The sequence below is a fragment of the Podarcis pityusensis genome (genome assembly GCF_964106645.2).
Source record: "Podarcis pityusensis genome assembly, chromosome: 3".
NCBI lineage: Eukaryota > Metazoa > Chordata > Lepidosauria > Squamata > Lacertidae > Podarcis > Podarcis pityusensis.
Genome location: NC_138026.1, coordinates 41,306,211 through 41,318,834, shown reverse-complemented (window position 1 = coordinate 41,318,834; position 12,624 = coordinate 41,306,211). Strand labels below are relative to the sequence as shown.

Below are 12,624 nucleotides of genomic sequence, written 5' to 3'. Positions count from 1 at the left end.
TGATCTGAGCTTCTTGGACAAAGGGCAATATAAAAACATAGTAATAATAACTTTTTCAAATAAAGAACACTGTCTACCTGCGACATATCAGGCACTTGCTGAAATTAGTTCAGAACGTTCAGTTCAGAGTTGATTGTCCTTAGGTACCTGGAAGCACTCAAGTTCAGGATACAACGTTCATGCCTCCACAAGTTTAAATTGTCTGAGGCACAGAAACACCCCAATCCAAGAGCAGGGAGGGGGAAAAGGCAACCACGTATCACTTGTCAAAGAGCAAAGCGTAACAGATGGGATCCTGGTTTAAATTCATTTGTTTTGAGCTCAGATGAGGTTTCTGTCAGGGTGCCTAACATGCTAGTGTGATGCAATTTTAAAATGTATAAACAGTTTTAGTAAATACAGCACACACACACACACACACACACACACACACACACACACATAGAACTTGTATCAAAAACACAAAGAAACCAGGTACCATATAAGACTGCGGAAGAGTTTCACAGTTGCTAGCAGCTGCACACACCTTTGAACATAGCCTGAACATGACATTGCTCAAACTTTCGCAACGTCAAATTCCGCAGAACAGCATTTGGATGTGTTTCCGCTGTTTACCTCAAATTCATTTGTTTAAGAATATTCATATACTGCTTCATATTTTAAAGTATCTAAAGTACCTGCAGCGCTGATTATACCACATAATTAGAGCCATTATCCATCTGATCACACAAGGGCCCTGCCTTGAGTCTGCTGCATGTGAAAGCAAAATGAATCTAGACAGCTCTCAACTAAGTACAATTCAGAGTACTGTGAAAACAGCCTTTGAGTCTTTTTTTTAGTGGTGTGGGTGGGGGGAAAGTGTCACACAAAGCATTCAGCTTCACCCCATAGCCAGCAGCTTGTTGTTACAAGCATCTCACCTCACTTCCAGAATACCTGCTGCCTTTGGGCCTGCCCCAGTTGCCAGTTAGGAGAGCACTACTTTCCCCTTCATCCACACAAGACACTGCAGCGGAAGACTATGCATAAAACTGGAGTAATCCGTACTTTAATGAAACTTTATTTGGAAGTAGGGGGTGGATAACTTTTTTCCCCAGTCCAATGACTGCAATTCAAAAATGGAAAACCATGAGGGACACATGTCTGACTATGGCCAAAGTGGTCTCTGAATGTGCAACTGCTGTTGCATGCAGGCACTTTACTCACCACAAACTCTTGTTTCAAAACACACACATAAAAATTGTTAATCCAGGCATGCATCATCCACAAACTGCAACTTCCCCATCCCAGCACTAGGATAACCTCTGCTCTTAGCCCAGCATGGAGATGGGAGAGATTTCCAGCTCAGAGAAAGTACTATTTCCATCCAAAACACAGCAGTCTTCTACTCTTGGTGGAAGCCAGCCTCATGCGGGGAAGTGGGCCACATTTAAAGGCTTGGCAAATCAGATCCAACTCATAGGTTGTAGGGTTCACCACTCCCAGTGTAAAGGATCAAAATGAATGCTGGATCCACTGCACATAGTTATATGGTGCAAGAGACAGTAATATTCCCACCCAGCCATAAGAGTTTTGTAATGTTATGAGAACCAACAAAAGAACAGAGACAACTAGTAACTCAAATCCAAAGAAAGTCACACAAAGTCCATAGACATAAATTTATGTCAATGTCCTGTTGCTTTTCATGGGTCTTCTCAGATTTCCCAAGGAAATCTTTTCCAAAAGGTTGGAAAACTCTCAAAAAGTGTGTGAGTTGGGGAGACATGGGGCATTTCGGAGAGGAGGGGAAATTGATGAGAATCTGCTAGTGGAAGCTACCACTAGATGGAACGCGCTTCTGTGGACAGAATGGACATGTAGGATTTAAGTCAAATACCGTTAAAAGGTGAGGATAAAGGATCCAGGTAGCCAGATGAAAATCCACACACCCCAATACCACTAGGCATTCTGTCTAAATTCTACCATCTAAATATAGCTCTTGTTATTTGAAAAGATGTCCTTCACTTGGTAATGGAAATGTCATTCAAGAATGCTGACCTTAAGGTTCCCAGGTGTCTAATGCAAGTCTGAACAGAAAATGAGTCAAACAAAGCCAATACCAGAAAGAAAGAAAGGAAGAAAGAAAGAAAGAAAGAAAGAAAGAAAGAAAGAAAGAACTGGAATACTGCTGATGATTTCAAACAGTGAAAGTATACCTGTTCCACTATGTGGTAGCAGTTTCTAAACCTTACCAATAACTATAATAAAATATTAAATGGTTAAAACTGGAATATTTTCCATTAACCATCTCTTCAGGATGAGGAAACTCGGTATTATTCAAGACCTATGATCCAAAGTAAGTAGAATCAAAGTTTGCTATAACTATAGAAACACAACAGAAAAACAAAACCTGCCCTCTTAATGAATTGTCAATAATACACTATGAAGACTTCCCAGGGAAGAGATTTTTAGAATGCCCTTTAGAAACTCTCTGTAAACAATGCTTAGCATTTCTTTTATTGATTAAAATTGATCTTTTCCTGCTTGCCTAAAAAAAATATATTTAGAATTATACTATTATACTATAACTATGTTACAGGGTTGTTGTAGATTTTTAGTAATTCCTTCATTCATTTTTTCTCCTATATTTACATGTTATAGTGTTCTAAGAGTTCAGGAATATCATATTGCTTACGGGGACCACATATACTGAAACTGTTACTACTGGAAATTCACAGACTATCTTGAAGTTAACAACAACAACAAAAACAATCCAGTTTAATGCAGCAAGACTGAATTTCCAAGCCTTGACAATTTATTTCCCAACTTACTAAATGCTGCAAGTGACCTTTATATTAAAGTCTAAACTAGATTCAACACAGGAAACATGGGACACAACAGAAAACTCAGTGAAAATATCAACTGTCTGCTATAGCACAGGGGGGAAAGTACTGTGTGACCACATTCTAATTGCATTTGAAAGATAATATTTCCGCTTAATAAGCCAAGGTACGATCAAGCATTTTGCCCAAGCCTTTTCCCTCTTATCTGGAAAAAGAAGAAAATAGGTGGCATCCAACTAACATGTCCTGTCGGCGCAAGGATTTCCTATAGTGCAACAGAACATCCCACCCACCAGAGCAGATTTGGGGAGGGCATAGGGCATGTGCAGGGGGACAAGGGAGAAAGTTCTGTTGTCCAAGTGCAAATCCTTGTGCTGACCGGATGCATTAGTTAGCTACACAAGTAGGTCTTGCCCCAATGATTCAGTTGCAAGGACTGAAGGTCCCCGCCTTCCCGCCGCCCTATAAAGCTCCTCCTCTCCATGGTATTTCTGAAGCAGTCGCAGACTGCATCTGCATACAACCACTTTCTGCTCTTCCCTTTCCATTTCTCTAGGAGAAATGGGCTGTAGGAGACCAGGAGAGAGGGCAGCTGGTCGCAGAAGGAGGGGGAGTCTCCTTGGATTTTCACCAGCCTGCCTCATCGCTGCCTCTTGGTCCCCCTCTTTTCCAGCCTCCGCTTCTCCCACAGAGTTTGAACCGCTCTCTGACACAGCCTCTTCCTGCTCACTAAACCCTGTTATCTCTTTTGCCTCCGACTGCTCCTCCTCCCTCTCACCACTAATCGTCACCCCACCACCAACCTCCCTGGCTCTCAGCCTTCTTCCCCTGGGGGTTCCCTGGAGGGTTCTCCAGCTAGTGCCTCCCACCACTCCTCTGCCTCCAGCCAGTCCATGACATGGTCACATATTCAAGAATAATTTTTTATTAACCGACCAATCACATCAAATCAAACCAAATTACATAAATTCCAAATTACACAGCCGAATTTTAAATTTTTGTTGGGGGTACCCATATTTCAAGTTCCGAAGGGATCCAATCAACTTCTTGCTTCTTACTGCTATTTTAATGTCCACAAATCTAACCTTATGATGTTCACAGTACTATCCAGTCCTTTCTTATTATTTTTCCGCATCTCTTGTTGTTATTTTTATATATTTTTCCTCTCTCTTTGTGACCTCTGATAGTCTCCGCAAACTGGTTAGAACAGCTTGTAATCCTGCGTGGATATTAATTTTTTTATCCAGTAGCCATATTCAGACGTTTTCCATATAACATCACTTCCATACATCAAAACAGTCTTAGCGTCATTAATCTTCACCAATCTGCCTCCTTTCTCAAAACCTCTGAGGAGATTCACTAGGAATGCAGTCTGAAAACAAATCCGTTCTTCCTCCCAGCTATAAATCCTTTGGCAAGATGGCGACTCTGAATTAATTGCTTCGCCATTCCCAAAAGCTCTCATTGCTTCTCGGTCTCCATAAAGCATACTTTTGGTTAAAGTTTATCTCCACACAGACCTTAATCATCCTGCTTGGATCAGTTCAATCGACGGTTCTAATGAAGAGGGGTTCTTGTAAATCACATAGAAGGAAAGTAAAAAAGGTCCCCCCCCCCATTCAGCCCCGTTGTCAACATACCCCGCCTTTGGTGTATCTTCATCATAAAATATTCCTGTTTCTCCAGCCCGTCGTCTTCTTTCGCAGAGGTCACTTAAATTAGCAGACTTCACTCCCCTTCTTCACTTGAAATATGTGCATTTGCTTCTTTTGTAATTAATTATTCCAAATTGCTGCAACTAGTGCGCGATCAGAGACAGCGTCCAGGAGAGCCGATGTCCATACGGGGGCATTCTGCCTAGGGCCCTCACCCCCTTCTTTCGAATTAGGGGGTGATTTATGGGCTCAGCAGGCAAGGGCAGTGTTCCCCATTTCCTTGGGGCAACAAGGGAGGCTGCCTACTCCCATAACAGCCTCTTAATTACCCCGTGTGGGTAGGAGAGGTGGTATTGTCGGCCATCTTCCAATGCGCCCCCTAGTGGCGACATGGTCACATATTCAGACCCCACTGGCACAACTGCCTTGGCCCTCTACTTTTACATCTCAATACAGTGGTACCTTGAACACTTCAGGTTACAAACACTTTGGGTTACAGACTCCGCTAACGTGGAAGGAGTACCTTTGGTTAAGAACTTTACCTCAGGATGAGAACAGAAATCATGCCATTAGCTAAAGTGGTACCTCAGGTTAAGAACGGTTTCAGGTTAAGAACAGACCTCCGGAACGAATTAAGTTCGTAACCAGAGGTTCCACTGTACAGTATATACAACACAGAATATTATGCTCAATAAGCTTCCTATCACAATAAAGCTTTCCCCCCAGTTTCATCATAAACTTACACTGCCCTTTAGTGTTGCAATATTAGATTAATTCTTACATCCACCCTCACAAGGCAAATTCTCAACATTTCGCTTTCACAGATGGAGAGCACAGCCTGGGGAAAACTGATTTTCCCAAAGTCCCATAATAAAAAACGGTTCTAAGTCTAATGCAATATACAGGGAAAGATTTGGCCCTTGTGGATTTCTCTGCATACCAATTCTTCTCCGGTTCTGCCACTATGCTAATGAACTCAACGAACGGTGGCAACAGAAAATTGGTTTCATGGCAGGCTTTTTAATTATAGTTTTGTTCCTGTTCTATTCATAAATTACAAGCAGAAAATATACCTGCTTTTTAGGTGAAGGCATGGTAGATTATCTTTATAAAGAAAGACAGATGAGGGACAGTTGAGTCAGAGGGCTTATTTACACAAGGTAGATGACTCAGTGTTGTTTTGCTGCTCTTCATATCTGCCCACGCTTATTTGCAATGAATTTCTGATTCAGTCCATTTTTACATGTCCAGTACAGTGACTCTAGTATTGTTCAGATATATTTATCGGCTAATGAAGCATATTATTGAAGCAGACTTTGATGGTGACTTATTCAGCTCAGTCACCCATTAACCCTTTCAAACAAAAAACAAATGTGTTACTCCATGATAGCTACTGATAATATGGTATTAATTTTTAGCCAAATATAATTCCTGGTCCATATGTTCTACAGGTATTTCTCCAAAGCAACAATTTAACAGCCTTTCCTCCTTATTCTCAGCAGATACAATAAGCTGTTATTCCTTACTATAGCTCAGTGGATCGCTTTATATGATCAGAATTATGCTGATACAGGAAGGGATAGGGAGAAAGAGAGGGAGAGAAGAACCAGTTTACTGCCTTTTTAATTCTTCTCCACAATACTCTTAAAAACTAGATTCCGTATTTTGGAAGAAGCATTTTACTCTTAACAACAAGAAATGACATGAATTGTGGCAGGGCTAGCACTGTAGAGCCTCACTGGGGTGGGAGAGTGGGAAAACTTCATCTCGAATTTTGCTTCTGAAATGTATTTTGTTCACAACTGCAGACATCCTTTTGTTAGCAGCAGTCAACCCTGTAGGAATCAAACCTAAAAACAGACTTAAAGAATAAAGAAATCTAAATTCTAGTTTCAGTTAACAAACTCACTGCTCAGTTAAGTAGCCGACTTCTGATTAGGACATAAGCGACAGCATTAGAAACACAGAAACTTTTTCATCATCTCTTCAGAATCATCTTTTAAATTGTTTGGTATGTGTCAAATCTAGATCAATCAACTGTAGCAAGAAGCAATGGGTAGGTATTGTATGTTTCCTCTCCACTCTCTTCCTCTGGTGCAACCACAAGGACATTAGAAGCTTGTGTTTCTGTTTCCAATTAATAGCAGTCTGTTGCTATGTCCATTCTCTGAGAAACAGTGATTAGTCTTAAGTATGGTTTAAACCAGGCATAGGCAAACTCGGCCCTCCAGATGTTTTGGGACTACAACTCCCATCATCCCTAGCTAACAGGACCAGTGGTCAGGGATGATGGGAGTTGTAGTCCCAAAACATCTGGGGGGCTGAGTTTGCCTATGCCTGGTTTAAACTAACTTCAAACCGTGGTTTGTAATCCCAATTTGCTAGTCTAAGCCAGGTATCCCCAAACTCGGCCCTCCATATGTTTTTTGGGACTACAACTCCCATCATCCCTAGCTAACAGGACCAGTGGTCAGGGATGATGGGAACTGTAGTCTCAAAACAGCTGGAGGGCCGAGTTTGGGGATGCCTGGTCTAAGCCATAGGAAAGACTAACAACATTTTGAATTCAGACGTAACACGCTACAATTAGTTGAAAACTGAAATTAAAGCTTCTAATACGCACCTCATGACGCTGGAAGAGCAAATGCATTAGCCCAATGCTTGAGCACTATGGTTTCATGTAACATCTCAACTCAGCCAAAAGACTTCTGTAAACACAATTTCTTCAACACTATGAAAAATTTGACCCGATGTCTAAGCACCACATATATGCATAGCAATTTGCTCCAACTTGTTCTTCCCGAAACTCCTGCCACCATCTTTGAGCAGGCTTCAATATAAGACAATAATATGAAAGCAGAAAGCAAGAAGAACTCAAGACCTGTGCTGTTAATAAGGGCACACAGGAACAGAGATTTCATCAAGCTCCTGCAAGTTTTCCAACAACAAAAACTCCTCAACTATTATTGGCAACAGATCCGAGGAGCATTTTTCTTCCCCTACAGCTGTCTTCTAAAGTAGCCCAATGCTCCATCTTCTCTACTTCATTTTCTGCTGTGCCATATTATTTCTGACAGTAGCACATGACAGTACAGGCAACTTAGATAGAGAGTTGTTGGAGTGAAAGTGGGATGGTCCTTCGCTTAGTCAGAAAAAGATAGCTATATGAAGTTCCACCAGTGATCTGCATGTCTCTGATTTGTATATCTCTGTGTTGTTGTTTTTAAAATGCATGCGATACTGTTTGCACAAATACTTACCATTTAAGATTCTGTTTTCTTCAGATACAATGGGGCAAGATTCTGCAAGTATGCAAGAAGAATGCTGTGATCATGAGAGCAAAAAAACTCCCACAAGTTATGCTACAATATGCAATCATTCTGGACAAAACAAAACGAAACAAAAAAACTGAGGAAAAATAAAGAAGGCTCATCATAGCTGAAGAGAAGAAAAATAAAGCATGCAAAAGAATAAACATCAGTAAACTGAAGAGAAGAATATATCCAAATGTAAATAAATGCAATTATTTGATGGGCTACTGGCATATATGATGAAAAAGTTAGTACAACCTTAGGAATTATATATTTAAAGCCACGGTTTCCCCAGTCTGGATACATTAACTGCATAACATATAAAAGTGACAAATTGAAAACTGGATTTCTTAGAAATGCTGCAAACCATGTTTAGCATTATGCTCCCAACATGTAGGATGCTGTACTGCTAATGACACAACTATCTGCTATATTTTCGGATAATGAAACAATCTCTATGAAAACAACATGGAACTGCCTCATTATGCTACATCATTTATGTGTAGAGACTAGAATGATTTTTTTCCCCTGCATGCCACTGTGCAATGTTTGTGGTAGTGTGAATAAAAGCCACCCAGCTGCTATGGCAAGCCACTGTTTGCCACATGGCAGCACTTGCTGCAAGAAGCAGCTTAAAGCACATTTCATTTAGCGCCCATTTATGTGCACCAGCCCTAGGACTTGCTGCACCAGTGCTGCTTCAAATGGAATGCATTATAACCCTCTCAGTGGCAGTACTCATGGCCTAGGACCCTCGTACTTACGGGACCACCTCTCCCGGTATGCCCCACGGAGAGCCTCAAGGTCCACAAATAGCAACACCCTAGTGGTCCCAGGCCCTAAGGAAGTTAGATTAGCTTCAACCAGAGCCAGGGCCTTTTCAACTCTAGCTCCGGCCTGGTGGAACGCTCTGCCTCATGAGACCAGGGCCCCGCAGGATCTGATTTCTTTCCGCAGGGCCTGTAAGACAGAGTTGTTCTGCCTGGCCTTTGGCTTGGAGCCAATTTGATTCCCTCCCCCTCTTTCTTTTTTCTTTTCCTTTCTCCTCCTGCGATGAGGCTACATTTTAATATTTCAATATTTTAATGTTGTATTTTAATTTTGTTTTTAAGTTGTATTCATTCAACTTGTTTTTATTATTGCTTGTTAGCCCGGCCTTGGCTGGGGAGGGGAGGGTATAAATAAAAATTATTATTATTATTATTACTACTACTCCTCTGGACAAGTCATCTTTGCCCCTTTCACCTGCAAGCAAACTGCAGGAAACACTAGACTAAAGTTTACAACCATTTCTGTAACTAACAGTGCATTTTAATGTTGTCATTCCTAAGTCGGGCCTTTGAAAATGTATAGTACTTTAGAGCTGATGTCTTATCAGCAGACATTTTTAGGAATGGAATGATCTCTATATGGAATACTGAAAGCTTGGGATACTTTGCCCTACTCTTTAAACTTTGGCTACAGCACATTCATTTACATGTTATTTTTTCATAAAGGAAAAAAAATAGATACTTTTCAAATATAGTATCACGTCCCAACAACTGGGGATAAATGAACTGTTTAACTGCTACTTTGTCCTCAAATAATTCAGATAGTCTTCACTCTAAATGTAAGTGTACCAAAAATGCCAACAAACAGCAAACTATGGCCACAAACACAGCTTGCTCGAGTCTCTAGCTGTGCTTTAGGCTTGTAGGTTTTTTGGTGTTTGTTTGTTTTTTCAAATTGCGATCATCTCTGCCACATAAAGACCACCTCTGCTTTTTAATATTTTTAATGGATTTCAAAAGCAGTGGTGAGTGGCAGGCTCTCATTTTTTCAAGAAGCACCACAAGTCCCATGGGATGCATATGTAAGCCCCAGAGATTGCCTAATGAAGGACCTCTGGAGATTGTATCCAAAATTTCCCCCTTAAGATTATTGCTCCCTGTCGTTGTTAGTGTTTGTTCTTAGAGCTAGGAAAGACAAACAGCTAAATTGCTGTACAATGAACTATCTTAAGTAGAAGAAATACTGTAACTATTAATTTAGCTTTGTATATGAAGCTGACTTTTGAAAGGCTGTATTGGAAGGTGATACTCAGTATAATTTAAAAGTGCCAAATAAAATGAAAGGATATTGATCTATGTCTATTACACTGAAAAGGAAATTTTCGTAGTTCTCCTTTATAAGACATTCTAAAGAGCCTCCATTTCCTCGCTGAATCCAGGAGTTCAATATCATTATAGAGTGTGCAACAGAAATTAGAGGAAGAAAACAAGCTTTCAGCATCACACAAGTCAGCAAGAAGTCATGAAGAAGCTACTACCCTGGAGCAAACAGAAGACGTAGAGCAAAAGCTAGCAGAGCTTATGGGAGGCGGGAGATAATGATCATTCACAACCTCAAAATTGCCTAGGATGCCCAATTCTTTAATGCTATTTTAATCACATAAAAGTTATAAACCTGCACCAAGACCATTTGTTTTAAAACCCTGTTCTTGTACTTAAAAGATGCCTTAGCCAATCTGGATTCTACAGATTCTGCTCAACTAGAAGACTACTCTTGGTTACGTTTATACACAGCAGCATCTTACTATAACTCACAGTGTCAGCTACATAGCAACAATAAAACCCAGTCTCCTGAGCTCTCTGTTGTGTTGACACAGCAAGCAAATTAAAACAAGAAGCTAGAACATTGCCTTTTAAAGCTGAACCAACACTTGGCAAGCATTAAAAATAAATTTTAACAAAACTGTGCTACTCAGGAGTATGTATTGAGGGAAGGGAACCATGGCTCTGCAGAGGTAACACAATGAACTAGTTTTGCACATCCAAGAATTCAATCTAACAAACGCCACTTATCATAAGCAAGCCTCAGTTAAATGAATGGGTCTTTAATAACAGGCAGATCATGAGCGCACTAATTTGCCTATGGATTATCATTGCATCCAAACTCAGGTGCTTAACTGGTCAATGCTAAGGGCCTCAACAAAAGACAATTAGGTGTGCACATACACTATAAAGTGTAATGCAGCAATGCGTTTGAAAATTCAGATATCACAGAGGAAGCCAGAATTGGCTACGTCTCTCTGTCAAGTTACACTAGCAAGGGAAATTGATTTTGGAATGGAATGTGTCAATGAACCTTACTCCAACATAAATGGGATTAGGATTGCACCTAGTTTTTTTTAAAAAAAAAAATTAAACAAATTATTATTACACACACACACACACAGAGAGAGAGAGAGAGAGAGAGAGAGAGAGAGAGAGAGTGTATACCTTTCAAAGCAGCAAAAGGTTTGAGTGCCATTCTTCCAACCATACACTCTTTCAGCATCGATTCATAATTAACCCAGCGATGAACCTGCATGTAGAAGAAACCAGGACTATTTTAGAGGATTCGGGCACTTATAATAACACTTGCTTCTAAGCAACTGTAAAGGTATAGTAAAAAAAACAATGAAAACTTGTTACATAGAACTTCTGAATGAAAACAAACAGAAGCAGAGATAGGTCCTGATCCACCATGGAGACAGAGGTACTAATGTGGCATAATATGCTTTTCATTTTTAAGAAATGTAAACTCAAAATAGGAACAATGCAACTAACACATGGAGTAGCACTTAAGCTTCTGATTTAGCTATTTAAGAGGGCACCTTGCTGAAGTTGTACCCAATCGCTTAACAAGTGCATGATATGAATTTTCAGTTTCTTTTTGGAGTGGACTCATGAACTTCTCTCTTTCCTTTCCTCTCACTTGGCCAGGAGGAACACAATGGAAGCTTTTACTTCAAAACAACACATCTTACAACTCAAAACATCAAAAAATTGTTGTTTATCATGATACACACATTATACACAATTAATTTTAAAATATTGTAAATGACAGAATAGTGTCGTCTTCTTCAGGCAGCAGAATACTTTATAGTGTGCAGCTTTCAGATTAAGTTTTGATGAACTGAATATGACCTGTACTCTTTTTACCTGATCAAATAGCTCTGTGCCATCAGCTCCTGCTGCTTTCATCAACTCATCTTCGCCACCAGGGTGATATTCCATATACGGTGTGATATTATACACAAGACCTACAATTTTTGTAAAAAGAATTTTAAAAAATCCAATTAAAACATGCAGCATGCCCTCTATGAAAAAAAATATTAAATATATCCGCATTGCTCCTTTATTATTTTGGCAATACTGAAACAGGAAATTGTACAATGAAAGTGGTTATATTCACAAAAAGGCAGGAATGCCACGCTAGGTAAACCTAAGGCAGAATATTACAGCACATGTGAGAGCTTATGTTCTGGTGACGAGGCATCTGAGAGTCCAGAATCCAGAGTCACATCTATCCTTGCTTCAGAGGAAGTGGTAGATCCAAGCATACATCCCTTCTTATGTGCATGGTTACCCTTTCCCCTAATCAATGGAGATGTAGTCACACTGGGAAGAGCTCTGTGCATGCTCTGCAACATGCAAGGAACCAGGAAAATACATATATTTACTTTTGCAACCAACTACTGAAATAAATATTCATAAATGTATAAACTACATGTCTAAAACACCACAGAAACCCCTCAGAACAAAGTCCTGAAACGATTTTGTCTCTCCCAAACGACCTCAAATATTTCTCTGCAAGGTGAAAGGAAAAGGGGAGCCTCCCCATTGTCCCTTTGCTCACAAATCCTGTCTCAAGGGCACATTTAATATATGAATGGGGTGAGCCTGTGACCTGGATTCAGGGATTGAGTAGTTATTATAACAAAAGAGTGGCCAGGATTCCCAGGTAATCCAATCAGGTAACCTGGCAGACAGGATAAAAACAACTCACTCAGATTTCTGTTGTAGTCCGCCC

At 40.2% G+C, this 12,624-nt stretch overlaps 1 protein-coding gene across 2 annotated transcripts in view; it reads right to left on the bottom strand.

Moving 5' to 3' along the window:
• Nucleotides 1–12,624, bottom strand: part of CYB5R4 (cytochrome b5 reductase 4) — a 32,706-nt gene that overhangs the window by 13,238 nt on the left and 6,844 nt on the right. Inside the window, exons 3-5 of one of the 2 annotated variants that reach the window (XM_080999893.1) lie at nucleotides 11,754–11,854; nucleotides 11,049–11,133; nucleotides 7,738–7,779 (exon numbers count right to left, since the gene is read on the bottom strand). In XM_080999893.1, coding sequence (XP_080856019.1) covers nucleotides 7,738–7,779; nucleotides 11,049–11,133; nucleotides 11,754–11,854 — 228 coding nt within the window. The remainder of the gene's footprint in view (nucleotides 1–7,737; nucleotides 7,780–11,048; nucleotides 11,134–11,753; nucleotides 11,855–12,624) is intronic. The other variant, XM_080999894.1, reaches the window with a different exon arrangement.